At 50.1% G+C, this 27,119-nt stretch overlaps 10 protein-coding genes across 10 annotated transcripts; 5 read left to right on the top strand and 5 right to left on the bottom strand.

Annotated features, from left to right (window-relative positions):
• Positions 1–1,314: 1,314 nt before the first annotated feature.
• On the top strand, positions 1,315–2,325 carry Z518_05320 (uncharacterized protein; the record flags this gene model as incomplete). Its single annotated transcript, XM_013416134.1, has 1 exon — positions 1,315–2,325. One exon carries the CDS (start codon positions 1,315–1,317, stop codon positions 2,323–2,325), a length of 1,011 nt encoding a protein of 336 aa, XP_013271588.1.
• Positions 2,326–4,116: 1,791 nt separating this feature from the next.
• On the bottom strand, positions 4,117–5,415 carry Z518_05321 (uncharacterized protein; the record flags this gene model as incomplete). Its single annotated transcript, XM_013416135.1, has 1 exon — positions 4,117–5,415. The coding sequence occupies one exon, from the start codon at positions 5,413–5,415 to the stop codon at positions 4,117–4,119; it is 1,299 nt and encodes a 432-aa protein (XP_013271589.1).
• Positions 5,416–6,577: 1,162 nt separating this feature from the next.
• Z518_05322 (uncharacterized protein) lies at positions 6,578–8,624 on the top strand (the record flags this gene model as incomplete). Its single annotated transcript, XM_013416136.1, has 2 exons — positions 6,578–6,879; positions 6,947–8,624. 2 exons carry the CDS (start codon positions 6,578–6,580, stop codon positions 8,622–8,624), a joined length of 1,980 nt encoding a protein of 659 aa, XP_013271590.1.
• An 839-nt stretch (positions 8,625–9,463) lies between these two features.
• Z518_05323 (uncharacterized protein) lies at positions 9,464–10,534 on the top strand (the record flags this gene model as incomplete). The annotated part of the gene is made up of 1 exon (XM_013416137.1): positions 9,464–10,534. The coding sequence occupies one exon, from the start codon at positions 9,464–9,466 to the stop codon at positions 10,532–10,534; it is 1,071 nt and encodes a 356-aa protein (XP_013271591.1).
• A 560-nt stretch (positions 10,535–11,094) lies between these two features.
• Positions 11,095–12,318, bottom strand: Z518_05324 (uncharacterized protein; the record flags this gene model as incomplete). The annotated part of the gene is made up of 1 exon (XM_013416138.1): positions 11,095–12,318. One exon carries the CDS (start codon positions 12,316–12,318, stop codon positions 11,095–11,097), a length of 1,224 nt encoding a protein of 407 aa, XP_013271592.1.
• A 1,103-nt stretch (positions 12,319–13,421) lies between these two features.
• On the top strand, positions 13,422–14,316 carry Z518_05325 (uncharacterized protein; the record flags this gene model as incomplete). Its single annotated transcript, XM_013416139.1, has 4 exons — positions 13,422–13,553; positions 13,610–13,885; positions 13,936–14,205; positions 14,266–14,316. 4 exons carry the CDS (start codon positions 13,422–13,424, stop codon positions 14,314–14,316), a joined length of 729 nt encoding a protein of 242 aa, XP_013271593.1.
• Positions 14,317–15,114: 798 nt separating this feature from the next.
• Positions 15,115–17,936, bottom strand: Z518_05326 (uncharacterized protein; the record flags this gene model as incomplete). Its single annotated transcript, XM_013416140.1, has 2 exons — positions 15,115–15,175; positions 15,301–17,936. 2 exons carry the CDS (start codon positions 17,934–17,936, stop codon positions 15,115–15,117), a joined length of 2,697 nt encoding a protein of 898 aa, XP_013271594.1.
• Positions 17,937–18,322: 386 nt separating this feature from the next.
• Z518_05327 (uncharacterized protein) lies at positions 18,323–18,766 on the top strand (the record flags this gene model as incomplete). Its single annotated transcript, XM_013416141.1, has 2 exons — positions 18,323–18,489; positions 18,538–18,766. 2 exons carry the CDS (start codon positions 18,323–18,325, stop codon positions 18,764–18,766), a joined length of 396 nt encoding a protein of 131 aa, XP_013271595.1.
• Positions 18,767–19,250: 484 nt separating this feature from the next.
• Positions 19,251–22,769, bottom strand: Z518_05328 (uncharacterized protein; the record flags this gene model as incomplete). The annotated part of the gene is made up of 2 exons (XM_013416142.1): positions 19,251–20,629; positions 20,678–22,769. The coding sequence occupies 2 exons, from the start codon at positions 22,767–22,769 to the stop codon at positions 19,251–19,253; spliced, it is 3,471 nt and encodes a 1,156-aa protein (XP_013271596.1).
• Positions 22,770–24,603: 1,834 nt separating this feature from the next.
• Positions 24,604–26,476, bottom strand: Z518_05329 (dihydroxyacetone kinase; the record flags this gene model as incomplete). Its single annotated transcript, XM_013416143.1, has 2 exons — positions 24,604–26,191; positions 26,286–26,476. The coding sequence occupies 2 exons, from the start codon at positions 26,474–26,476 to the stop codon at positions 24,604–24,606; spliced, it is 1,779 nt and encodes a 592-aa protein (XP_013271597.1).
• Between the last annotated feature and the right edge of the window lie 643 nt (positions 26,477–27,119).

Here is a 27,119-nt window from a genome sequence, read left to right on the forward strand (position 1 = left end):
CCGTGTGTGGATGCACGACACAAATGGGAAGCGAGAAAGCAAGAAAAAAGAGCGATATGTGAGCAGGACACATTGATCGGATGTCGTCTCCGAGGAATCCGAGATCGCATGTGTATGATGGCATGGTGTGACATCTTTTGCAACATCATCCACTTGCGAATGATTCAGCGAGATATACCCCGTTCCTCCGGCTGTCAAGTTGGGGAATCGTTCCAACATATGCGTTGATCTGTCTCGAGCGAGTCTTCCACCCACTAAATGGACCTTTTTTTTTTTTTTCTCCACATTTGCCCATCCTTGTCTACCGTCAGGGCATTTGTCGATGTCGTGCAGTATACGTGCACCAAGAGCCTCAGGGGTCAGGAAGATCAGAGATCTCAAGTGAGACGCGTCGGAGAGACGAGAACATATGATGTAAGACGATGGCTGGCCGAGGTTGTGAGATGCTGGAGCAAAAAGCAGGTTAGAGTGGTGATTCGACGGCTTTGAGTATCGGATGTTGGCGCCACAGAAGAGAAAAGATTAACTGGGACATGGCACTTTTCGAATTTCCATGACCAAGGACAGGGAAATTCCCCAGAGCGATCGCCGATGACATAGCTGATCAGCAACGATGAGAGGCGATGAACAACGATGCGGGGTTCCCAAGTCCTTTGAACAGCTACATATCATTTACAGCGCAATTAGTATGAGTGATCAAGTACCTTTACATGTCATTTGCTCACGCATCTCTTTTGGCTTTTCTCCCATTTCCAGTAACATGCCCATCGCCCAATGGCCACTGGCAAATTCTGGATCGCATCTGCATCTTCTTGTTCCCGCACGCCACTGATGCCCCTGCCATCGTGGTGCCTGTATGCACCGAAAAGACAACTGCCATTGCTTGCCAATCCCCACTTCCAATTGCCACACTCCCGGATCAAGCATCCGCCATTCTGCGCTCATCGACCGATCGGTCCCCCATCCTTCCATGACCGCAGCCCGTGCGACGTATCGTGAGTCTTCCTCAGATCTGTGTGTTTTTCAGGGTTCAACTGATTAAAGATTTTCACTCGTTGTCTCCGCCTCCCCCTGGGCGGTTCCAAGCCGTCCTCAGCGAGCTACTCAGCAAACAAAGCCGCATGATCCTGCCGGCTCCAAGTTCCAAACATTTCCGTTCCTTTGCCACAATAGTATTATTTCTCCCGGTTGAAACCTCGCTTCTCTTCTAGTCTCTATCACCGTACGATCCATCATCTACTCCATCTATTCCACGGTCATATTGATCTTTTTGTAAACAATTAACTTCCCATATTCCTACCCGTCCATCCAACCATGTCGGTCGCCGGCAGCCGATCGGGCACATCGTCGGCCGTCCCAAGTATCAGTGATTTGGACGGCTACACCATTCGAGATTGCAACTTTCCTCCTAATGCCGCCTATCCGTCTATTCAAGATGACGACTTTGGCTTCGACCCGCCTCTACTGAAAGGCCTCAACAACTATCAGACCAATAGTCCACCAAATGACTTTCCAATGTCTGGATGGCCCGAGTTTGAGCGTGAGGAAGATTCCAAATCGTTCGCCGATCCGCCATTGAACTTGGATGCTTATGAGATGGACAAGTTCATCACCTCTACTCTTCCCAATGTCAACACAGCGGTGTCACGATTCGGTCAAATGACTCCACCAAGATCCGACTCTGCATCTAGTACATATTCGAAATCGGAGGGGAAGCTTGCTCCGAAATCTACAGCACCTGAGCGTCGGAAGCGAACAAAAGCTCCATCCAAAGAGGCAGAGCCGGCCACTGCTTCTTCTATCACTACGGGCGGGCGTAAACGAAAATCAACGCGGAAGGCCTCCACTGCTTCGGAAAAAGGTGATTCTCCAGAAGAACAAAAGAGAAAACAGTCCCTGGAGAAAAACCGGCTGGCAGCGGCAAAGTGTCGCATCAACAAGAAGGAGAAGACGGAACAACTACGGCGGGATTCACACGACAAAGCTGTTCAAAATGCCTATCTCAAAGACCAGGTCATGCGGATGAAAGACGAGATTCAACAGATGAACGCCATTCTACTTGCTCATGCCAACTGCGAAGGATGCAATTCTCCCGAAGAAATCCAAGCTCATCTCAACGATCTTGGAAACGACTTCCTCAACCAGCAGCTCGCACTTTCCGGACATCACTTCGGCGAATATCCTGCTCTAAATTTCTCAGAGTTTCCCGTCATCCCGGACAACTTCTTTACTGAGCCGACTACAAATCAATTTCTCAATCCGCCTTTGCCGGAATTCAATCAGTCCACTGATTTCGAAGTCCAAACACCCATGCAAACTGATTGAGAAACACGCGAAGGAATGATACTCTTACACCACATATTCTGTTAACGCTTGCTCGACTTTGCTTCCAAAATTGCCGGACACTAGGCAAATGCATGTGTCTAAGCCGGGAGGAGGCTTTGAGTTTGAAGATACCCCTCAGCGAAACTTTTCTCAGCTTCTTGCTGCCTGCAGGACGAACCCGCCAAAAAACTTAGCCAGATGAGGCGGGGGTCAAGTCAAATATTTTTCATGAGTGACTTTCCCCGCAGCATGTGGCGGTGCTATTGGCGACCTGCATTTCAGCTGGAGGTAAACCTAGGCTCCCGAGGACACACAAAGGGACGTTCTCCAAGCTGGATGCAACGTCCAAGGAAGTCGCTTTATTCCCCCTAGACACGAATCACATGATTCTAGGTTTGGGCGGCTTCCAATTTCGGTCCTAGCTCGACCTATTCGGGACAGGGGCACGACGACGAACCCGGCATGACTGTAATATATGCTTTTTTTCCCACCTCCGCTCGAGGTCCGATCGACGGTTCCTCTTGCCTCGAAGGTCAGCATGTGAATAAGCTGTTTTTTTGCAGCAAGTACCATTGTGCTCACTTCGGACGCCGTGAGGACAGATTGGGAAGGATTTCAACGACCGAGTGGTGGAACGTTGGACTCACAATACAGAATCGGACATTGACGCCATGATGCGGGAATGGTATGATAGGAAGTCATCGGGAATGACACACCAAGCATTGAACACCTACAGGAGTTACGGAGGTGAATGAGCTGAAAGCTGGCTTTCGTTCAAATCCTTAGTATTCCAAACTGGAGTACCTTGTAACACAATACTATTGAGTTAAATCCACGTCTACTCGTTAGTTTCCAAGTTTGGGGAGTGTCTTGAATTCAGATTCATGACTTATTCCAATAATCCGGGCACTGACCAAGCAACTAAAGGTACAGTACAGCGCATAGGTGGCATCGACCTCGTCCAGCTTGAAGGCTTATGGGATTGGGCCGTGCCCCCAATCGTACTTGGCGAGTGGAGAGCCTGTTCGGCAATGGTCTGTGGCTTGTGCGCCTAGATGCGGCTGCAAACTATTTTCAATTCCCCGTGCTCTGAGCTCTGAGCTCTGCGCGGCGTGTACCGTAGGCCACTGGATGTCCAGTTCAGTGAACTATTGTCTCAATGTCTCCATCGCGGATTCGATTCGGACGAATATTCCTCGAGCATTCCATCGCAACAATCGCCCGTTGGCCCCTCTAGACACTCCGTGCAGGTCTGCCACACCACCATGATTCTCCCCCTACGTCCCCCATGCTCCGTCTTCCGTCGACAATTCTCAGGGTAAGGCGGCTGAGCTGTAAAGAGCAAGGAACATTTCCCTTGAGAAAACCATTGTGAAAACAATACCATGAGCTTACGATACCACGTACAATAGCATGGTGATTTGCTAGAAGACAATCTGCGACGTGGCGTTGGTTGATTTATTGTGTCCTCAGCAGGAAAAATATTCATTGGTGAGGAAAATGGTGAACACCCGATCTTCAAATCCGTGGCAACAAAATCCTGTCGGACTCGAGCTGCATAGAAGTCGGTGGGTCAGGGATACGATCGACAAAGCTGTCTAACAAGTTCGAGTCTCTGGTCCAGCACGTGAATGTCTCTATCATTATCGACAATCAATTCTTGAGCTGTGTGATAGAAGGTCATTTGGTTTGGAGAATTCCTGGTCAAAGGCGGTAAGTACGCAATGCTATGTCTTCCTTCAACACCCTTCTCCTTTCCCTCACAACTATGCTATCATCGTCCCCCTCTCCCTATTTCGAGCGTCGACTCCGTCTCTCTGTCGACTGTCCGGGTCCAGAACCAGCAGGCATCGGGGACGCTACTGGGTTCATAGACTGCGAGCCCATCTGTGTCCCACTACTGAGTGTGTCGTGGCCGGAGAATGAAAGATCAGCGGCCTTATTCACGTCGCCGTTGGCTTGTTGGAGGAGATGTTTGGCCTTGTGTGCCGGGATTCCCAGCAATTCGAGTTTCCTAATATCAGCTGCTTCAGCAGCACGTCTTGGGTCAATAATCGGATTTTGGACCGGGCGTGGCATCGGCTGGCCCGGGCTGGAGTCAGGAGGCGGTGCACCCGGAAATGATGATGGCGGTACTGATGGAGCCTGTACTGGTAGCTCCATGTTTACAGCTTTCCTTCGAATCGCCTCGGCATGGGTTTCATCAGGAAATGAAGCTCGTGGGATTGTCGGAGAGATTTCCGGGAACGGCGGTCGCTTGAACTCTTGTCTTGACGTCGGAGAGTCGTAAGCATCGAAACCGCCCGGTATGATAAACACATCTGGGGTGTTCGGCCCGGCCTTGTTTGTTAAAGTACTGTCCTTGGTCCGTTGGACGTTCGAAGCGGAAGAAATTTTCTCCCCTTGGCTCGGAGCTTCTGCCTTGAGTCTTGACGTCAGAGGTGAGGATGGGGTCCATGTTGAAGTTGTGCTTGGTTGCATTTGCTGAGCAGGGGTGGCAGGTGCTCTGGGATCGATCGGAAGAACAGGTTGAGTTGGCCTGAACGGATTCCGTGATTCAGAAGGTGAGATATTCGAGCTCTGTGAAGCGTTCATCCCTGGAGTTGGAGCCCCCATTGGCTTCAGATCGCGGGCTGGCGATTTCCATGGTTCCGCCTTTGATGTTTTTGAAAACTTTAGATCCGAAGACTGCCTGGTTTCCCTTCTTTGACCTCTCATATGTGTGTCGTTCAGTGCTTTGATCAATTCGCAAGTTCGCAGATGATCCTTCATTTTCACTGCTGAAATCTCGGTGGAGATGTTTCCATGCTTAAAGCAACCATAGCAGCAGAACGCTGCCCTTCGATCTCGAAACGATGCACAAGCTTGCACGTGACAGCTCACGATGAGTGACCAGTCTTTGCTTGAGATTGTGGTTTCACTGGTCTCAGAGTTGTTGATGGTCAGGTAGCAGTGTCTACATGTGAAGCCGCCATTCGGCCTCGGGATCAAAATGCTGTCTGCGTCTGCTTTGGAACTTTGAAGGAGAAGAGCTCCTCGACAGTAAGTGATTTCATTATCGTTGGAGAGGTCGTCCATCCTGTTGTTCATGTCTGTCTCTGAGCTTGGACGGATGTGGTGGAGACCGGTAACAGTGACTGCATTTAGACCAAGATTGGAAGAAGGACAGAGGCCACGGTGTCCAAAGAGGAGCAGTGGACAAGGTAAGTAGCATACCTCAATTACGAACCTCACACTTGCCTCGGAGCGGACGTGGACGAATATAATTGTGGCTCTGCTTCGCAAGGTGTGTGGACATCGTTCGCTACTTCGTCCACTTATCCTGGTTCGCTTCCTCATTAACAGCATGCATTAACGAGCAGGCAAACAGGCAGACGAGCAAGAATTGTTCTTCCATTTGGGCCGAGCTGAAAGAGTCAATCAACGCCCAGCTTCACAGAGCAGGTTACGATTTGTCATGTCACTCTCATGCAACAGAACCACTATCACAAAGTCCTCGGAAATACGGATTTGGAAGTCTCTCATCCTCTGTCAACCTGGATGGCTTTCGTTGTTTTAACAACCGCAAAAATGTGCTCGATTCGGTCGCCAAGGCGTCAATACGAGGTCGGTTAGATAGAAGTGGAGCATCCCCAGGCTGAAATCGCTACAAAACTCCTGATTGAAATGAGGTTGACGTCTTTCTCTTCAAAGGTTTGTCTGGAGCCTGCCATCGTTTAGTGGCCACTGTTACACATCGAACTAGGCTGCAGTATTTGCACTGCCTCGATTCGTTCCTAACCTTTCTGCTCTTCCAGGACCTCCCACCCCACAAGGCTATAACCACTGTCACACGATGTAAGTATACGAAGGAAAGAGGCTTTGTGTTCTCAAGAACACAATACAATGACCTAAACGGGCGTAAGTTTCCGTTCATGTTGATGGACACGGCGGCATGATGCAAAAGAGCTTGTTGAGTTTGAGCGCGATAGGAGGCCCAACGTGGTGGTGGATTGCTCGATCAGGCTGGGAACAAGCCATTTTTGCGTCAGCCCCCCCCCCCTTCTTTTGACACTACCGCGGGTTATCTTCAGGCGCCTGGCGTCACCTTGGTTCGATATGCCCCTTCTTGATATCTACTCTGCAAAGTAGTCCCAGATTGACTCTCCTGTTCTCCTCGGCTTCCTCACATCTTTGATCAGCCTAAAAATTCCCACGTTTGGATCTCCGACTTTGAGCTCGATACGACAGCGCTGGCCTCGATCACATCCAAATGGCTTATCATTCGGATTTTGAAGCATCAACACCCGAGGTCTCGCAAACACCTTCAATGAATGGCTATGTCAATGTCCCCAAACCCCCCACAGACCGTTTGGGTGGTTTGCAAAGTCCCGAGGAGAAACGACTCTTTGAGCTAGTTGACAAGCTCAAAGACCTGGATGTCGAGCATGAGCTCAACCTTCCACAGCTCGTCGTTTGCGGTAGTCAATCATCGGGGAAAAGCTCAGTCCTTGAGGCTATTAGCGGCCTTCAATTTCCACGAGGAGAACTGACATGCACGAAATTCGTAACCGAGTAAGGTCCTCTAACCTAATATCCCAATGGAATGGTTGTTGCTGACTATGCTCGAAAATACCGAAAGACTACGATTTCGTTCGGGCAATGTAGAGTCAATCGATGTTGAGATAGTTCCGGACACCGGACGAAGCCCTGACGAGCAGGCCCGTCTCAGGAACGTCAGGTTTCGATCCAGAAGACTAACAGAGCTGGCCAGCATGGTGAAAGATGCAGAGAAAATCTTTGGATTGAATGGGCGTTCAGGTTTCGTCCGAGATGTGCTACGGTTAACAATCATAAGGCCCAATCAACAACCACTGACCATTATCGATACACCAGGCTTGATTGCATCTCACAATGAAGGGCGGGAACATATCGAGCTTGTCAATCAAATCGTTGGTGGTTGGATTAAGCAGCCATTATCCCTAATCCTCGCCGTGGTGGAGGCGAGTCTTGATGCTCAAAAGCAATCTGTTCTCACCACGGCCAAAGAAGTCGATTCAAAGGGCGAGCGAACATTTGGTATCATTACCAAACCAGACGTGGTAGAGCCAGGATCTCAATTGGAAGCCTACTGGATTGAGAAGGCTCGAAATTTTCCCGGAAGCGACCACGAATTCAAATTTGAGAAAGGATGGCATGTTCTTCGAAACCGCGGTGTCCGCGAGACCGGCATTGAAACATCGGCAGCGGAACGTGACGAAGTGGAGCGGCAATTCTTTCTCAATCGCCAACGCCGATGGAGTAAGATCAACGAAGCATTCTGGGGTATTGATCCACTCCAAGGACGATTACGCAGCATTTACTATGAGCATACCAAAAGCCAGCTTCCGCGAATCCGCGATGACATTGAGGCCAGACTGCAACGGTCAACCAAGGATTTAGATGACATCAAAGCCAGACTTGTTGAACCTGAAAAGATGTGGGCCCAATACTGTGATCAACGCACAGGGCTTGCCGTCCGCGCGAAAGATCGTGCCGATGGAACGTATCTTGATGAAGGGGCGGCCGACTGGTCTAGATCCGAGTATTATCTTCGATCGAGAATCGAAGAAGATCACGATGAATTTGCTCATATCATGGTAGCAAATGGCCACCACCTTCGTCAGGAGCGATCCAGCCAAAGCCTCACGGACGATGCAGAACAATTCCGCGTATACGTTCAACAGATGCTTGAGTCAACCAGAGGTCACGAGTTGCGTGGGAATTACAATCCTCAAAGGTTGAATATCCTCTTCCGAGAGCATTCGTCGCGCTGGTATCACATCGCCAAAGTCCATATTGGACGGACTTATCAGCGTTGTATCAACTTTGTCAACTACATCATCGACAATGATCTGGGAGATTCGATCCCTTCTCTCCCGGTCAAGGTATCAGAGGCCATGAAAGACCACCTCAAGAAGTCTCTGGAAAAACAGAAGGAAAAGGCTGAAGACGAGCTAAACGAACTCGAACAAGACAGAAAGCAACCCGCCAAAACGCAGAGTGAAAGGTTTGAAATATTGTCTCGACGATATAAATCCGCCCAAGTCTTTGCCCATGCCAATAGACTTGCCGATGCAGAGGAACGTTCTGCTGAGACAATAAAGGACGGTTCGGCTGCTACTTCTGCTCGATTTACACCTGCACATGTTGATCGAACATTGGCACAAGATCCCCGTGCCGCTGCGGCGGCAGAAATGGGAGAAAGGATGGTCATCTATTACAAGGCAAGATTCATCCGCCATTTTTCCTACCATTCACTTGTAGGCCACGGTAGCTAACAAAATTGGATCCCGTATAGATTGCCCGAGAGATATTCATTGATAATGTGGTCGTGCAAGTCATTGAGCGCCATCTCCTGCGCCAACTCCACAAATTGTTTCAAGACGACTTCGGCATCACCAGGCAATTTTTCATAGAGGCAGCGACGGCGGAAAGGGATCAATCGCTTTTCATTCGTGCAAAGGAACTTCAGGATAGGATTGACCGGTTGAATTCTTTTCATTCGCAATTACGGGCGTGAAAGGCACTCCCTTTGCCATCAGTTTTCTAGGCTTTCAGGAGCTGACACATTGCTTACCTTGAGCACGTTCAATCCCAGGCTGGACCAGTCTATAGAGATCCTTGCCAATGCTCGAGGCATTCCCCGTCGTGAAGTCATCGAGGTGGTAATTAAGGTGTTGTCATCTAGAATGTTCCAACCAATCAGAGGGAGGCCATGTGCAGAGAATACTCGCTATTTTCTCAACTGCCACGTGATTGGGGTTAATTATGGAGTATGACATAACTTCACGAGTCGTCAGCCGCAGCTGAGTCAAAGCAGGGCGGCAAGAATGGGCAAAGGGAATAGGCGAACAAAGCGATCTCGGTAGCCCAGCTTTTCGTCCTTGCGAGAATTATTGTGTGTACATCAACCTTGCAGTAGTAGTATGCATATGGCTCATTGCCACTGGAGTTAAGGATATTGCCATACATCCTTTTCATATCGTCCCTCTCGCCCTCTAGGCCCTTGCGTTTCCTTCTCCCTCTCTTCTGGCCATTCATACACCCCTTCAATTCCCAATAGTCTTAGGACGTCGAAAGAGATCACCTTCAAAGTCTTCCAAACCCGACGACGAAAATGGTTCTCCTCGGCGGCCTCGAAATCGTTGCGGCGGGGTACTTACTGAAAGAGATCGGAAAGGACGATGAAGAAGAACGGGAGCGAGAGCGTGAGCGTGAGAAGAGGAGGAGGAGGGAGGGGAAACGAAGACACCATTCGCACAGTCGCAATGATCATAGACCACACCGCGACGATGATAAGTATGATTCTCCTCCGTGGCACTCAAGTCGGCTGTCTCAGCAACAAATGCAACAACTGCAAGTACTCCAACCTCCACAACTGCCCGGCGGTCTTCCCAGACCGTACAGTGCTCCTCCACCTCAGAGCCGTCCCACTGTGATGCCTGTGGGCGTGCCGGCATGGCAGGGTCGGCCTCAGTCTGGTCCTCAGATGCCACCACTTCAGCCAGGCCTGCCGCAGAGCCACGGGACCCGGCCGCTGCAAAAACCGCCAATGCCGATGCCCGTGCCCGTGCAACCCCTGCAACAACCATCTTCACAACAATGGCAGCAGCAAGGTCGCCCTCAACAACCCCCGGGACCGTCGCCGCAGCCGAACGGGAACTCGAACTTCATACCACCACCTCTCCAACGACCAGCGACGATGAATATGATGTATCCGCCCCCAGGTGTGCACGTTGATTTAAAGACGGGCAAGATTCAGTATGATATGCTCCCACCAGAGATGCCTCGGGGCCAAGGGTCCGAGAAACGAGAGTCCGAGCGGGTCCGCGAGAATTCGATGCCCAGTCGCAACGGCTCACAATCCCAGTTCCCGATATACGAAGAGCAGCAGCCGACCTGGCCACAACCGCAGATTAACGTCACGGTTCCAACTCAGCATCCAGACCAAGGAGGTGGAGGACGCCCATCCTTCTCCAGCCCCGCCCCACCACCGTTGCAAGGGTACGCGGAACTCGACGCAGAGACCCCCGGCCGGTATCGACCGTACAGGAACGAGAAGGCCGCGTTCGGTAGACCTAAGGCGAATTCCTTTTCGAATGCGCATCATAATCCGTCACTGTATGCGCGTGTGGATGACGATAGCGATGTGGATATGCGTGATCCGCCGCCTGCATATCGTGAGTAGAATAGACGATGGCAAAGAATGAGCGGGCGACCGCGCATGGATTTGCTCAACGAAGAAATGAATGACGATTTTCAAATTTTGATGATGATTTCCGAAAGGGTTAAGTTTGGTTGAATTTTATGATGTGACAGAGTGATATGAAAAGGATGAATGGAAACGAGAGTAAAGGCATGAGCAGCTGGACTGCAGGCCTTTCTTCTTTATTCGTATCACGAGTTATCCAGCAGGGTGTGGGAGGCACTTGGGAACATTGTGGTCAGTCAATGTAAGTCTAATACGGGGAGAATGACAAGTCCTGTTTGCGACTGAGCTGATTTACACCATTTGGACCTTTGCCTGTGCTCATCTGTTGCCATTCCTTCCTTTTCTGTTTTATCTCCCAGAAAGTCAGCATGGACATGTGCTTTCTCCTTCTCCTCGACTATTTCAACATCAATCTCTTCCAGATCAATGTCCCCCATGTCTCTTGCATCCCCAAATTATCAATTTAAGGATTCCTCGGTAATGGCATCTCCAGTGAAAAAAAAAAAAAAAGGTTGATTTCCTCATTGAATGGCCCATCATTCCGATTGCCTATTCCAATACAATTGAGTGTTTCTCCGGGTTGGAGTGTGTGGCAATGGAGTATTCGTGGCCAACATGAGCATGACCGAATCGTGAAGAGTACTGGTATCAACAACCCGGCCATGTGTTTCCACAAATGACATGGTGGAACGAGACCTTCTGCGTCTGAAGATGGAAGAACAAGAAGATTGTGATCTGGTGGTGTAGAAGCCATCCCTGAAGGTACTGTCATTGATATGGATTGTGGCTGAAGTATCTTTAAGACAGGCCCTGGCAAGAACCTTTTTGACTCTGTGCTTGAAGCTACTGCGCTTGTGAATGGAATGGGTCTTCTTGGGTTCGGGAAGGCCCTCGACGTCATCCGCGTCGTTCACGGTGTGCTCGGGTACGCCCTGGATCGACCGTAACAATTCGGGGGGTTCGAGAGCGTGGAATCGGGGATCCGCCTTGGGAAGTCCAATATCTGCCACAATGTGGGCTTCGGATATCCGGCGATTTTGTAGTTCCCAGATTGGCGGGAATTGGGTTGGACTGTTCAGAATGTTGTCCAAGGACTGAGTGGCACGCTCACGGTAGATTGGTCGGCAGGTGGGACAGATCATGAAGTTACAATCATGCACGGCAAGGAGGGCAGTGTCCTGAGTTTCAGTATGAGAGAGTGACTTGGGTCGGCAGTCGGGAGGAGGAATTGAAGGTTCCGACATCAATACTGTCTGCAATTCTTTCCAGTCATAAGCGGCTCTGATCTCTTCCTCCAGGGTTGTAGACGAGGTGATAGAGAAAGCTGGATTTTGAGACAAAGTTGAAAAGAGGGCCTCAGATGAGGATGAAGGTGTGGCGGAAATGGAGGCGGGCGAGGTGGCAGGTCGACTGTCTTGTCCCAGAATGGCATCCCTGACTTTTCCCTTTTGCTCGATCAATGTTTTGATTTGTTCGTCAGTGTATTGACCTTGTGCAATTCCCTTGATGACGGAGTGGCTAAGAGAATGTGAGCTCAAGTCTTGGGCAATCCACCTCTTGATGAGTGTTGGCCGACCGGTGAAATCAGATTCAGGCAAGAAGCCACTGGAATCTTGAGTACAACGATAAAGCCAGCCAATACCGGGATGCCTGTTGCACATGGAACATTTGAAGGAGCCATAAGGATCAAAGAGACGAGCCATTGTCAGATGAGTACATGGATTGCGCTTGTCGGGAGGAAGGGCTTTGCGCGGAGACATGATCGGCAAGGCAGATGAGGACGAGAGTGATAGCTTAGGCAAGACAGGAAAGCAATGAGGTGATACAAACCGCGCGAAGAGTGAGTGAGGTGGTGATAAAGGAGACAGACAGCAGAAAGATGCAGGCGGTTTCGAAGAGAATAACTGAACAGGTGAGGTGGTGAAGGTCCGCACTGCGACGCTCTCTCATGTTTGCACCTCTTGAACATGATCGGACAAGTCTCTTCAGTTCTTTCGTCTCAGTTTCTACAATTTCCCATCTCACGGTCTGATACTTGCCGGTAGTACATCTCTTCGCCAGCCTTCTTTCCGTCCACACGCGACCCAGTATGACAGAGAAACAGACACTCGCTTGAGGCCAAAGGTGCATTAGCAGTGCAATCTTGTCCATCCCTCTCAAACTCACTCTATCGTCCGTCCTCAATGGTATCATGGGGGCCTCTATTGATGGTGAAAGATGTATCAACATACTGGGTTGGTTATCGTACAATGGTTGTTGTTTATGTCCTGGCGCTAAGGAGAGGTATGAGTGGCCTATGTTCCACCTCCAGCTCCCACCCTTGCATCCTGGACTCGGGGAGGAAAACACCAATCACAAGTCATCCCCTGCGTTCCCCCGAAGCCAACTCCCTCCAGGGTTCACGCTGCATCTCCACCCCGATAACCCGTTTCGTTGCTCTTCGAGTCCCTGCCCTGTCACTTTGACTTTGGCCAGGTCCCCATTTCTCGACAACGCGTTCCAACCATCGCCGTCCACCATCTTCCTTCACCACCCCATCGTCGTTGTCGCCTTAATCATAATCTTTTCTCCTTCTATATCGCATCACCTCGTGATCATTCTTCCCTTGTGTCATCACCCGCTCGAATCGGTACGTGTCGCGCTCCCTCTCCTTCGGATCATCCTGTCTCCCCCACAACCAAACAGACCTCGGCATTTGTCTTTTGTCAACAATACGCTCGTCATTGCTGACATGTCCTCATCCATCATAATCTCTGCTTCGGGATCTTGTCGCTGCCTATACTGACAACTTTGCTACAGTTGCTGCTACCTAACCTCTCCGACCCGAATCCCCACCTCTTTTCCTCAACGCGCATCTTCCACCATGTCGGTCCAGTTTCAAAAGGAACAGGTGCGAACGCAGGCACCAATGGCGCCAAATGGACGCGATGAGAGTACTGCGCACAAGATTGGTGAAGCTCTGACCGGTGGAAAGCAACAGACTGGATATCTTGCCGTATGAACACCCTCCTGACCACTCCGTTGAATGCCATCCTCAATTCTGCAATCCAGGCCTACCTCAAACAACTTCAATCCAATCCTTTGCGCACAAAGATGTTGACCTCGGCCACATTGTCTGCGCTGCAAGAGCTGTTAGCGTCATGGCTTGCTCATGATCGAAGCAAACATGGCCATTACTTCAGTTCAAGAATCCCCAAGATGGCGGCCTATGGCGCATTCATCAGCGCCCCCATGGGCCATGTCCTTATTGGATTTCTTCAATGGATCTTCGCCGGTCGCACCTCTTTGAAGGCCAAGATTCTCCAGATCCTGACCAGCAATCTGGTGGTACGTAGGTCATCATTCATGTCGAAGCCTGAAATTCATCATCTTTCCAGATTGCGCCGATCCAAAATACCGTCTATCTAGCCTCGATGGCTGTCATTGCCGGCGCACGTACCTGGCACCAAGTCCGTGCCACTATCCGTGCCGGTTTCATGCCAGTGATGAGAGTCAGCTGGATTACATCTCCTCTGGCTTTGGCCTTTGCCCAGAAATTCCTCCCCGAACAAACGTGGGTTCCGTTCTTCAATTTCATCGCATTCTGCATCGGTACCTATATCAACACTCACACTAAGAAGAAGAGGCTTGCTGCATTGAGGAAGAAGGTGAGTCTTCCGCCATCCTCCCGAGATGTCCCCAATTCTTGAGGCTGATCGCTTCGATAGCACTACGGTGATGGAAAAAGCTCGTCCGGCCGTCCTGACGAGAGATTTTAAGGTACCTAGCTATATCGAAGTCAAAACAGGAATGTCTCTTTTGGTATGACTTTCAATGACAATAGTTGGGTGATTGTCCGCCTCTTGTTAGCTATGGAATGTGATCTGGTGGAAAGGGACCTGGGAATGCATAGACAAAGCAGGCACCGTGCGAGATCATGTCGGTCGCTTCGTTCGCTTTAGTGGAAACTGGGAGCACTGCACTACATTGCTTTGCAATTCTGTCATGAAATCTCCTAGCCTTGTCGGTCCTCTCTTGGTCTGGTTGGATTTTAGTAATGTCACCCCCGGTCGAGATGCGCCGTGTCTCGTTCCAGTTTGTCTTACCTCACTTGGTTCGACAACGTGCGCATCTCTTCTGTCCCTGGTAGCTCTTCGGTCGAAAAAATGCCATATTACTTGACGGATCGGAAATGATGACTTCGTGTTGGAGCCATGCCTGTTCGTGTCTCATTTCATTCCCTTCATTTGAGTATGATCCCGTCACTCTACATACATTCCTCATCCAGGTCTCTGTCTTTCTTATCTCTGAATTGCGCCCAGCAAGATCAGCTCCCTGTCGATATTAAGTAGTTTGATGCTACTCTGTCTGCATTAATGACTCGAAGAACTCTTTTCTCTAGTTTTCTCTTCCCTGAGCTACCAAGCCTCCAAACAATACACCGTACACAACACCGCCGTGTCCCGCCCCTTTATGTCTGTTCGAAATTGTGAGCTGATAATGGTTGAAAATGGTGCCTGGTCGGCTTGGGATTGGTCGGCCAAGTAGCACGGTTCAGAATGAAGAGGAGAATAGATTTAAGCCACGTAAGAATAAGAGTTCCCTTCCTCGCGTTCCATGTATTCCTTTTCAATTAGCCTACGTCATCGAGCATTAGTCCATATCTCACATCCACGGATAGAGAAGACGATTGAATCAAACAATAACGACACCCTAAGAGAGCAGAGGACGGGGAAAGAATACCAAGGAAATGCCAAACGTACTTTTCAATATTGCGCTTGATATCGGTCTGATCCAAAACACCTCGGGACATGGTCGCCTTGATGACCTCGACAATGAGATCATTGTGGCCAATTTTCTTGCGACTCTTCATGATGCGCACAATGGCAGCTTGGGTCTCGTAGTGGCGATCGGCAGCCACTCGTTGGTGGGTTTCCCTGTTTTCCTCTTTTGTCTCCTTCAACTGGATCTGGTTGATTTTGATGCGCATTTTGGGGTCTGAGAAGGTGCTACTGAAGGTGAATGTGTCTGTGTCATGGACGTCGCGGCCTTTCGGGTGTTTTCTGAGCACTTGATACTTGGCACAAGCAAGAGACTGAAGTGTACGGCGGAGCTCGGCGTCAACAAGACCTGTAGACGCTTTGATCTCGGTGTACGACAGGTGCTTGTCAGCAGGGATATCGTTGAAAAGAAGTAGTACAATAGCTTGGAAACCGGAGACCACGAGTTCTTTGTTGCCACGTGGGAACTTTGCTCGAAGTTGGCAATGGGCAAGCGAATGTTTCCAGGTGAGCTTTCGTCCGCTGTGTTTGGACTTGTAATGATTCTCAAAGTCGTTCATGACCTTGAATATCGCGGGCGGGATGTTGACGGCCACATCTGGATAAGTAGGCCAAGCGGCCGCGGAGAGAACATGTACGTTGAGATCGGGACCGGTTTTAGTGCCTCGATCATCGAGAAGTTGGTTGTACGACATCATTTCTTCACGAGCGAGGTCCATGTCCTTGAACATTGACTCCAGATTGTGCGTGAACGCCGCACCGCACTCATTCTTCAACCGGGTAAGCATGTTTCGTTCGGCGTCGAAAGACGCACTTCGCCCCATTAGTAAACGACGAGCTAGATCTTTCTTGTAGAATGCTTCGAAGACAGCTTTGCCATGGACAAATCGGAACAAATCCAGGGCATTCGATAGATGTTGATTGATTTCCGCGTCTTCGTCTGCAAGAGCCTCGTCGAAATCGTGATCTTCCTCTGGCTTTGACGGATCCGGTTTCTGTGTTTGAAGACGAGGAATAGCCTTTACTCCGCCCTTGAGCAAAAGATCGACATGTTTCGCAATCATTTCTCCGGGCTTGGCATTGTCGGTATCCCAGTTCGACTGCGACTTCTTGGTCTTATTGATGAACAACTCAAACGCCTTGTGTAAAGCATTTCCTAAAGTCTCGTGACCGTGGAACGAGTACTTGCAAAGACGATCCAAACGTCGTTTGAATTCAAGCAGTCTGATCACCATTTCCGGTTCACGCTTCTCGTCAAACACAATCAGAGAGCCTTCTGTCTCCACATACTTGCTGAAACTTGGAACGATCGCATCGCCACGGGTCTTTCTTTGGAGAAGAGTAAATAGCCGTTCCATTTCGTCATATCTGTCGTCCTCGAGGAGATCCAAAATGCTGTCCTCATTCGTGAGCACATCCATTGCTTCTTCAACCAGAACAGTATCAAAAAGATCTGAAATATCAGTTCTGGTGCTTCTGTCCAGTGTGAGGAAATCGCAGCGAGTCATTTCGCGTGCCAGAAGATCAGTGCAATTATTGACATAGTCTGCGAGATCGTCTTTGTTGGCGTCGGTCTCTCGCCATGTTTTCTGGTATTTCTCGGTGGCTGAATGGAAAACCGGCTCAAATTCGCTGGTATATATGCCCAATTCGTGCAATGCGTCCACCGACTGGCGTAAAAGGCTGGTATCTTTCTCGTTAAGAGGGCCCTTCCTGTCTGAGTCGATGAGAGTCACAACTCCGGTTAGGACCTTTGGTCTGATGAATTGGTCATAGAACACCGATGATCTGAATTGAATCAATCCCATCTCCGTAATGTTTGGATTCTCTGCCGTTCGTAACAGATATGTTTGATCCAAGTAATAGAAGATTTGTCGAATTGTCAGCAATTGCTTCTGCCATTGTGCCCAAGCATGGACGACTGTCCGGAGAACTTCAACGTCTGAGGATTTTGCCTCGTCCCGACGAATGCCATCTTTCACCGTATTGGTGAGATGATGCTCACATTTCTGACCCAGTCTCTTGTAAAGCTCGGCTGCTTTTCCTTGTCGGCAGACATTTTCGGCGCCCTTGTACAGTTCTTCCAAGGAGTATGGTTCTTTCTCATTTCTGAATATTGCGTCAAGAGCCTTATCTTCCTGTGTCCATACTTGCTCAAAATATGCCTGAGGATCGACTCGGGGAACCGTCCGCAGATTTTTGACCACCAATTTCTTCGGTCCTTGATGGGGATTGAAAGGTGTTCTTTGGGCCGCGAATGATGTTTTTCGTTTTGGAGACTCAGGAGAAGATGGCGAGCCCGTCAAATCCATGACATTGTTTGCCGAGGGCTTGGAGGAGGTGAACTTGTACATGTTTGCAAACGAAGTATTCGACGGCGTAGAAGTAGCCGTTGCCATCTTGCCTGTTCCTTGGTTGCTGACTCCCTCAAGCTTCCTATTCTGAAAGATGTCATCCGAATCGCGGGCCGAGGGAGTGGATAGGAGATCAGCAATGGAGATTCGAGATTTCTTCGAGGCCGTGGAAGTAGTGGTGTCCTCGTCGGCGACTCTTCTCTTCGCAGAAGACTTGGACGGGGTTCCTCGATCCGTTTCTTTGCCTTTCCGTGATGTAGTCATCTAATTTTGTGTCAATAGAATGATGAGGTTGGTGGAAAGATCCGAATACTGACATTTGGCCGGTCGCTTGCGGGCAAGATATATGACGGGCGGGCGACCTTTGCCTAGCTTCGGTGATTGGCGGAGATACTCGTTGGGTACGTGTTTACCGGTAAAACTAACACCCGTACCCATACGGTACACCCACTTGCGGAGTATTTGGCCACCGAGGGGCTCACTAGTCTCGGCAGACCTGCCACCTGTCCGGCTTTCATTTTAACGCGTAAGGGCGCGTTGTGGTGGCTGGTGGATAACTGACCTCGAATATCTTCTCTTCTTTGCACACGTTGCACCAAGTGCCCTTGCAATCAGGGACTTTAGATCTGTAGAGAGAACCAATTTCACAAATGGCAACTATGTCAACACCTCGAATCCTACCTGCACATCTCCATGCATTCGCCCCTGGCAGTACATCTTACAACACCGTCCGCATGCTGGGAATCATTACGACAGTGAGTGGGGAGCAAGCGACACTCACCTGCGGATCTGACGCGGTCACAATCCTTCTGAATAGGTGAGACTGCCACTCTTCATATCATTGCAAATTCTGAATGCGAAACAGAGATTCTCACCTATCCGTCGGTTCACTGTACGAGATTGTGGGCAGGGTCGTCAATATCGAAGGTGGACATGGCCTGGGTTTACGAGTCTTCAGCAGCAAAGAATGGCCCAGGAACGAGAACGGACAACAGCCAGACATCAAATTGTTTGAAGCTGTTGTTGATGCAACACATCGGTACAAATCCATCTTCTATGGAGACAATGAAGGCGGTATGGATGGAGGATATTGAGACAAACCCCAGACCGTGACCGTATGAGGGACGAATTTGGATTCCGTCCGCAATGGCAGTGAAGATGATCTGAATTACCGATAATGCAACACTTGAGAAAGCACGTGATCCTACGACGTCGCTTGACTATGGAGGACACCCTGACTATGAAACATATTAGATGCAGGTGAGGCATGCATCACTGAAGACTGCAGCCCTGAACTTGATGTACGATAGCAATGAAAATCATGAATCAACAAAGCAAATGTGAGGGCGACTGTCGTTCTCTGCTCAATCCCGAGATCTCATCCCTTTATGGCCGAGACGCCTTAATTATTGAATACGCTGGACTCCAAGTGCGATACTAAAGACCTTTGCCCTATCAGTCAACCATGTCAGAAACCGCTGATGCTGTATACATCTGACCAGTAAAATGAAAGACTAAATGCTGAATGCCATGCTCCACACAATAGCTGCCAAAGCGCTGACTTGAGCTGCAGATTCATTACTTCACTTTTCGTTTCCTAGGACTTCTTCGTAATGGTTGAGCCGACGGCGCCACCACACCCAACGCTTCAGGATTAGGATATGAAGACTGTCCGTGATGTTGTGCTGCATTTGCATCAATGATGCCATCCCACATAGTCCCCATGGCCTTGTCGTTCGTATCGAGGAAACCGAAGATGCCCGCAGGTGGGGAACTCGGCATTGTGGCATTTGTGGTGAAAGGATCAATGAGGTCGCTATCCATTTGATCTGTTGTCATGGCAGAGAAATTGAAGTTGATCAACTGTTCGCCTGACATGGGAGAAGAAGTTTTGAGTGATGGGAGATCGGGGAAATCAAACGAGATGGCCTTGCTCGGTGTATTTTTCTGCGTCTCGCCACGTGAAGCCGCCTTGTTTTCCTCGGTCAAGTTCATCGGGGGTACCATATCACTTGTCAAAGCGTCGTGGATCGACCGAGAAAAGGGTGTTAATGCCATTGCGTCTTTGCGCACCGTACCTAGCAACGCTGCAAGAGCAGGATGTGGCGCTTGCTTGGCCTTTGGTGTGCGAAAGTTGGGGGTTATATCAGCATTTGGTGACATTTCAGCACCGAACTGACGTTGAGGAGTTTTCGAAGGCGTCTTAAGTAGCAATCGTTCCGATCGTCTCTTCGGGGTTGGAGTCATCGGAGGTAATTCAACATTAGCAAGTCCATCAAATGAATCGGCGAGGCCATCATCAACAACGGCCGCTGGGACCACATTTTCCTTTCCATCCACGGTGATTTCGACCGCTCCAGCGGCAGTTGCAAAGACGTCTCTAGTCTTGTTGAGCCTAGGGCTCCGGCGAACAAATGCCGGCAAGGAAAGCTTGGTCGAGGTAGATGTCGTGAGTGGGCCTGGATCAGATCGGACTTGTGCTCTGTCTGGGGAAGGGAAAAGCTGCCTTCTAACAGGCTTTGGCGTTAAATCAATCTCACGCGCGGAAGCTTCAGATCCATTGGCACGACCAGGGCTAGATTGAACTTGCCTCCGAGTTGCTCGATGGCGAGTGCGTGCCTGTAGCCCCCTCGGCCCAGGTTCTGCACTGCTTGCCCGGTAAGCTTGCGGCATTGGGGGTAATTGAGCTTCCATGTTGTCCGCCACAAAATCATCGTTATTGAGTGCTTCGTTTTCGTTTTCATCAGGATCTAGCGCCTCCGTTGCCGTATCGGGTGAAGAATCGTCACTAGCTGGAGTTTGGGCATCATCTTTGAAATTAGAACTCCCATTGGCTTTCTTGGAAGCCTTTGAAAGATGAGAATTCCTCTTGCGCTTACCCTTCTCTTTGGGGTCCTTTTTCTGCCATTTTTCTCGGGGTCGAGGACATTTTTGCTTATGAAACCACAGGCCACAGGCTGGGAAGGCGTCAGTTCGTTTTCTTTCGTCTTCAGAAAATCACTCACGATTGCACAAGGTTATCGATATCCAATCTTCTGCCTCATCTCCCGATCTCTTTTCGGCCTTGTAACCCCTGAAAGTCTTCACTGTCCCATCAGGATTATGTTCCAGAGGTTCCTTATAGCAACATTCGCCTTGCTCAAGAGATGTTTCAACATCATCCCAGTCACATTCAAAGACCTTGGCATAAGCACGTCGCCATGCAGGAGTTTCAATGGAGCCACAATTGTCGCAGAACGGAGGCATTTCTCCGTTGGCAATGGCATTCTCCAATCTTGCCTTGGTCATCTCCTTGCCCACTTTCTTTTTGGATACTGCTTTAACTCTGGATTCTTCCATCGCCGGTACATCAGACAAGATTGCATCGCTATCAGGGCCCCAAGTTTGCGCTCGCTGCAAAATTCTGGGAGCAGGATCACTCTTGGGAACGGGTGCTGGAGCTATGGCTTTATTTCGTTGCTGATCACGTTGTTCTTCCATGATCTGACGAGCCCTTGGAATGGGCGCTGGTGCTAGTCTCGGAGATGACATGCTGACACGTGGAGCGGGTGTGTATGACTGTGCTCGTGGTAGGGCCCGTGAAGACGCAGGCAGCGGTGGAGGCACCATTTGGGACTTTGACTGTGCGACTGGTTCTTCCACATCATTCCCTTCGTCGAAGACCGGAGGATACAAGTTAGATGTGTCCGCAAGTTGCTGATCTCGCCCTGTCTCTCCACCTTGAAGGTCTTCAGGTTTGTCGACAATGAAGTCGTCAAAATGCAGCAGCTGATCATTTCCGAAAAGGTCATCAAGATCCCCACTCATAAACCCTGAATCGTGGCCGGTATCCATCAAAGGCGGAAGAGCCGGACTAGTAACTGCTGAATGCTGATGTTCTGGCATGACGGGCGGAGAGGATGGAATATTTGCTGGCGTACTGGAAACACTTCGAACTCGAGTATCTTCTGGGGAGGTTACTGACACATTGAGATGCTCCGGCTGTGGTGCAGAATCTGTGATTGGTGAAGACTCTCGGACTTGAGATCCACGAACCAAATTGCTGGGAGGATTCTTTCTCTTTCGTCCTGGTCGGCCCTTTGGTTTGCCCGAGTTCGAAGCAGGAATTGGTGTGGGTGGTCTGACGGGCTCCTCGATCGAGATGCCCGGCTGCAAAGCGGCAGCAGGATTTATTGCAATAGGCCGATGAAGTCGAACGCTGGAGGCAGTGCTGGCCGCCACCCGCAATGATTCAGGCTGCCGTTCGATATTGAAATTTGCCTTCGTTGGCCAGTCAACCTTGGTCGTCTTCGCCCTCTTTCTTGCGGGCCCATCCTCCACATTCTCATCTCCACTGTAATATCCTGAGTTGAATGAATCACGTCGTCCATGGGACATTTGACGCGTTCCTGCTCTCGAACTCGGCCTAGACCGGTTCCCAGACTGTCTTGCAGGACCATTAAAGCTTTGAGAGTCATTGGGTGTGCCGGGTCTGCCGCCAGGTCCAGAGATCTGCATATTCTCGCCATTCAGCATTCTCTGCATGGATTCAAGAGCTGCAGTATCAACAGGAGATGCTGATCGAGGCAATGACTGTGAAACAGAGCTTGTATTCCACTGGGGACGAATGCCATCTTGAGAACTCACGCTTCCAGAACGATATCTTGGTGGGAAAGTATTCACAGGTGTGAATCGAAGTTTGACTTCCAGCGTCTCTTGTGTACTCTTTGAGAACAACCCCATAACATTTTTGCTAACTCTTCCTGTGACCATGGCTTCATTTTCATTGCCGGTGCACTGACTTTGATTTGCCAGCGCCTTGGACAACATTCCCTGTCCAACTAGCGGTGTGTCAGGTTCCGAATAATCATATGCGTAAACCGTGTAGTCATTTTCGAGACCCGTTGTGAGCTCCGGGCTCGCGGTTGTGACCGCTTCCAAACAGGTTCGAAGATCGATGAGACCGATCTGATTTACGTCGTCGACAAAAGCAGTCTGCACCTCCAGCGGCTGAGGCCATCTTGCCAGGTGATTATCTTTCTGTTCGGCATCAAACGTGTAGAGCACTTTGAGTCGGATTGTCCGTATTGAAACGCCATTTCCGGGGGAGGTCGCCATGGTGACGGTGGGTGGTTGAGACGCGAGGTGCGCAGACAGGGACAGTCTGGCAACGCGAGTCGTTACACAGCTATATAGAGAATCTCATAGCGCAGGGGGATGCCGTGATGAGCAGGAGGTATGTCTCGGTTGCGTAGGTGTCGTGATTTAGGAGTGGTGTGCGACGGCGTGGCTTGTAAAAGGTGAATGCTTGCCTAAAGGCTCCGACGCAATGCTTCTAATGACGACACACAAACAAAACGATGAGCCCTTTTTGGCGTCAGATGCTACTTTGATACAAAAAGAGGACCCGAAGTGAGGACAAGGTGAGCAAGTGAAAGGTAGCAGAGCTGCAATCGAGCAGTTGAAACGCGTGGGCCAATGCGGAGCGTGTTCAACTAAAAGCGCGACCTCGGTGGGGGCCCTGCAAGTTTCCAGGGCCTCGCAGCTTCCAGGCGGCGGAATCGGATGATGTAACCAAGCTTATGCCCCAAAAACTTAGGTTCAAAGCCCAAAGCCTCAAGAACTTTGTTCCGGCTAGAGCGATACCAGGCCGATATCAAAGGCAACTTTGCCGAGTATGATGATTCTTGGCGCCCAAGTTTCTGGCCGAAAAGCAAAACGAACAGGACTCTACATTCTCTACTTCTGCTCGCTGGGAACCGAGACTCTTTAAGTATTCTTTTGCAATATGGCAGATGCCCCCAAGATTCAGTATGTCCTTCTCTTCTCCGATGCCATGACTCACACCCCGGTCAGGGCTTATCTCCGCACCAAGTGTTGAGAGGTCACGCTAGATACTGAATCAATCTGCTGACTTTTCCTTGTTCTACAATAGGGATCTTCTCAATAAACCGAGGAGTGAGTTGACGTATGTGGTGTCCCCGCCCGTTGCACTTTCGAGAGCTGTGCTCGCTTTCCCCTCTCCCCTGCGTCCGCCAGCACAACATGCAGTCCGCCAACCCCCTCTTCAGGTGGATTCCGCTCCGCCATGCCCCATGCATTCCATCCTTGTCACTCAGCACAATCAACGACGCGCCAACATAATCAATGCATCATCTCAATATGGAGCGCATTCGTCTACATCCTTTATTTTGATGATGAAGTCGTAGATCTAATGCAGCATATTGGCCCGCAAGCCAAAATTGTATCCGTCACCACACTAATGTCTATTACAGAGAATATGAAGTCTCTCTCCTCGAAGCACACGAATTATCCACGGGGCCTCTCTCCATCCTGATGACGGCGACCCGCACTCACACCCAAGTCCTGATCTCCTGTCGAAACAACCGAAAGCTCCTCGCCCGAGTCAAAGCCTTTGACCGCCACTGTAACATGGTTCTCGAGAACGTGAAGGAGATGTGGACGGAGAAGGGAAAGGGAAATTCAAAGCCCGTCAACAAGGACAGATTCATCAGCAAGATGTTTCTGAGGGGTGATAGTGTTATCCTGGTCCTGTTGAGTTAACCTTTTTGATGAAACATGGGGGAATAGAGAATCGGCGTTGTGCGGTGGACTTGCTAACGACGGAACACGAAATCTTGCCGCACGAAATGGAATGGTCGCAATGACGGAACTCTGTGTCCTCGAATACAAAGGCGAGAGTATGATATTGCAGGAAACCCGATCAAAAGAATTTGTATCGATTTAGACCCTGCATTCAAGAAAGAACTGTGCACCGCGCCCAAGCGCAGGCATAAAACGGTGCGACAAGGACTGGGTGGCGGGGAAATAGATACCCAAGGCTCAGCCAAAAAAAAAGATATGTATTCACGAGGCCTATCCGACCTGCTGGCTGCAACGGCTGCTTCCTCGTTTTGAGCACACCGACGGCGTTCTTCCACCTATAGATCTTCTAGCAGGCCCCAGCCAACCCGACCAAGAATTCCTGCAATCCCCAGGCACCCGGATCAGGAATCTTGCCGATCCATTCATTCTCCGAGCCCACATAGACGGCTCGACCCAAGCTGGCCTTCATGCTCTTCGTCTTTTCGGTTCCCTCTCTGGCAGCCTCGGCTGCTTTCTTGACATCACCAGTATTGGTCAGCGTGTCGACGAATGGAACCAAGGCATCCATCAGGGTTCGGTCCCCGGGAGCTGCTGGGGTGTATTTGCCCAAAGCTTGTAGACTCGATTTCAATGCAGCCGCCCAGACCTTGGCATCAACAGCCTTGAATGATCCGGTGTCTTGTTCTCGTAAGCCGGAAGAAAGAGCGTTGAGGAAGATAGAATAGATTGCGCCAGATGTTCCGTCCATACTGTCCTCGACTGCAGGTATGATCTTGTCTACGAAAGCCACTGCATCCGTGGGAAGGGAACCAGAAGAGAGGATTTTAAGAACGGTTTCAGCTCCACGTTTGAGACCAATGCCGCAGTCGCCGTCACCAACAATCGTGTCGTACCTGGTGACCTCCGCTTCTGCTGCAATCATCTTGTCCAGACCAGCCTGGAGTATAGTATGAGCTTGCTTGGGGTCCAGGGTCAAATGAGAAGGCTTCGTCTCGAGTGTAATCTCTGCTTGTCGATCCATGATGGCAGTATTGTCAGCGTCCCAAGTTGACGTTTTTATGGCGGCCCCCCATCCAAAGGCTTCAGCTGGCGCGTCGAGAAGCTCAAGCATTGACTTTCCAGGGCCGAGGCCAGTGTCCTCAAGCTTGAGGAGAGACGCAGAGAAGCCTAGACCATTCAGCGAGGTAATGAAGGCACCTGCGATGACCCGAACGGGAACAATTCCCCAGTCTTCTTTGAGTTGTTTGTGGACTTCAGCCACAATACCTCCAATCTCTAGGTTGCTGACGCCGCCGAGGTTATTAATCAACAGTACAACTTGGTCCTTCTTTGTAATATCACAGAAATGTCTGTCCTCGTCGTTAGGATCGATCATCTGGGTCAACATAATCTTGATGAGTTCGGGCAGAGTGGCAGACACGCGGTGACTACCCGGTTCGTTATGAATACCCATGCCAATCTCGATCTCCTCGGTCGGGATTTCGTCAGAATTAGAATCAGGAATCGCACGTCCGGGTACATGGACGTGTTCCATCGACGCTCCGACCGAAACAGTATTGCCCGCAACTTGCTTCGCGAGATTGTAGACTTCTGACAAACTTCCACCAGCCTCTGCAAGAGCGCAGACAATCTTGAGCACCAAAATAGACCCGCCAATCCCTCGTCTTCCTACTTTTCCTCCCTTCGCTCGCCCCACTCCCACGTCGTCGCCAATTGCAAAGAACTCCGTTTTTACACCCTGAGCCTTCGCCTTCTCGGCAGCCAATCCGAAATTCAACACATCTCCGGTATAGTTGAAGGTGATGATCGCCACTCCTTTCTCCGTAGGAACTCTCGTGAGGGCAGCACGCGCTACCTGCTGCGTGGATGGACTGGCAAAAATAGTACCAGCACAGGCGGCGGTAAGGAAACCTTGTCCCACGAAACCAGCAAAACTAATGTTCCGTCAAAACTCGTATCAACAATCTGGTTATATTATGATTTGAGGAGATCAAAACCAAAAGGGTTCAGGTCTGAGGGAGAACATACGCAGGCTCATGGCCAGAGCCTCCGCCCGAAATGATAGAGACTTTAGGATTTTCTGTGAGCTCTTTTGACGGTCGTCGATAGATAATCTTGTTCTCGGGGTCGAAGGCGACAGAGGGATTCGTCAAGGTGAGAGAATGGAGAGCAGTCTGGACCAAGTGTGTGGGATCGTTGATAAAGTGTTTGGTCTGCATTTTGACGGCCGAATTTGAACAACGGAAAAGAGGAAGTTGAGGACGGTAGGAAGTTGAGCAGGCAAGTCCGGGGAGAGAAACAATATCTACCGCGTGCCCTCCTGCAACAACAATTCGAATCCAGTGCGGGGAAATGGCCAGGATGGCTGCGCCCCACCTGCACATGAAATATGAACTCTGTCCGGCTCCGAGTTCCCACATTCAAGCTGTCATCCACTTACCTTCAAGCGTTGATGAGTGAGACTGCGAACTTGAACGCCTCTCCTACACGCACGTCGGTATGAAACACCGACCAACCGAGAAAGTTGGTCTCTTCCAATGTCCCCCCAAAATATTACCCCCGCGATAGAGAGCAATATCTTCCAGTCAGCTGTCACCCGGACATGATTCTCTGATTTTGGATGGGGTCTTTCTCGCTTCTCATCAGGTCATACCACATCCTCTTCTCGGGCAGAGGCTCTGCACGCTGAATTTCTATCCCTCTCTAGTGGGAGGTCGAGTTCCTAGGCCTTTGAATTCGGGTTGCCTGATTCGGAGTTACCGAGAAATTCACAGAGGGAGTTAGGCCTTTTTTTTTTTTTTTTTTTTCCCTTTTCCTTGCGTCGATGATATTCCGGGCCGCCCTGCTTCAGTATAGTCAAGT

Source organism: Rhinocladiella mackenziei, assembly GCF_000835555.1.
Source record: "Rhinocladiella mackenziei CBS 650.93 unplaced genomic scaffold supercont1.4, whole genome shotgun sequence".
NCBI classification, from domain to species: domain Eukaryota; kingdom Fungi; phylum Ascomycota; class Eurotiomycetes; order Chaetothyriales; family Herpotrichiellaceae; genus Rhinocladiella; species Rhinocladiella mackenziei.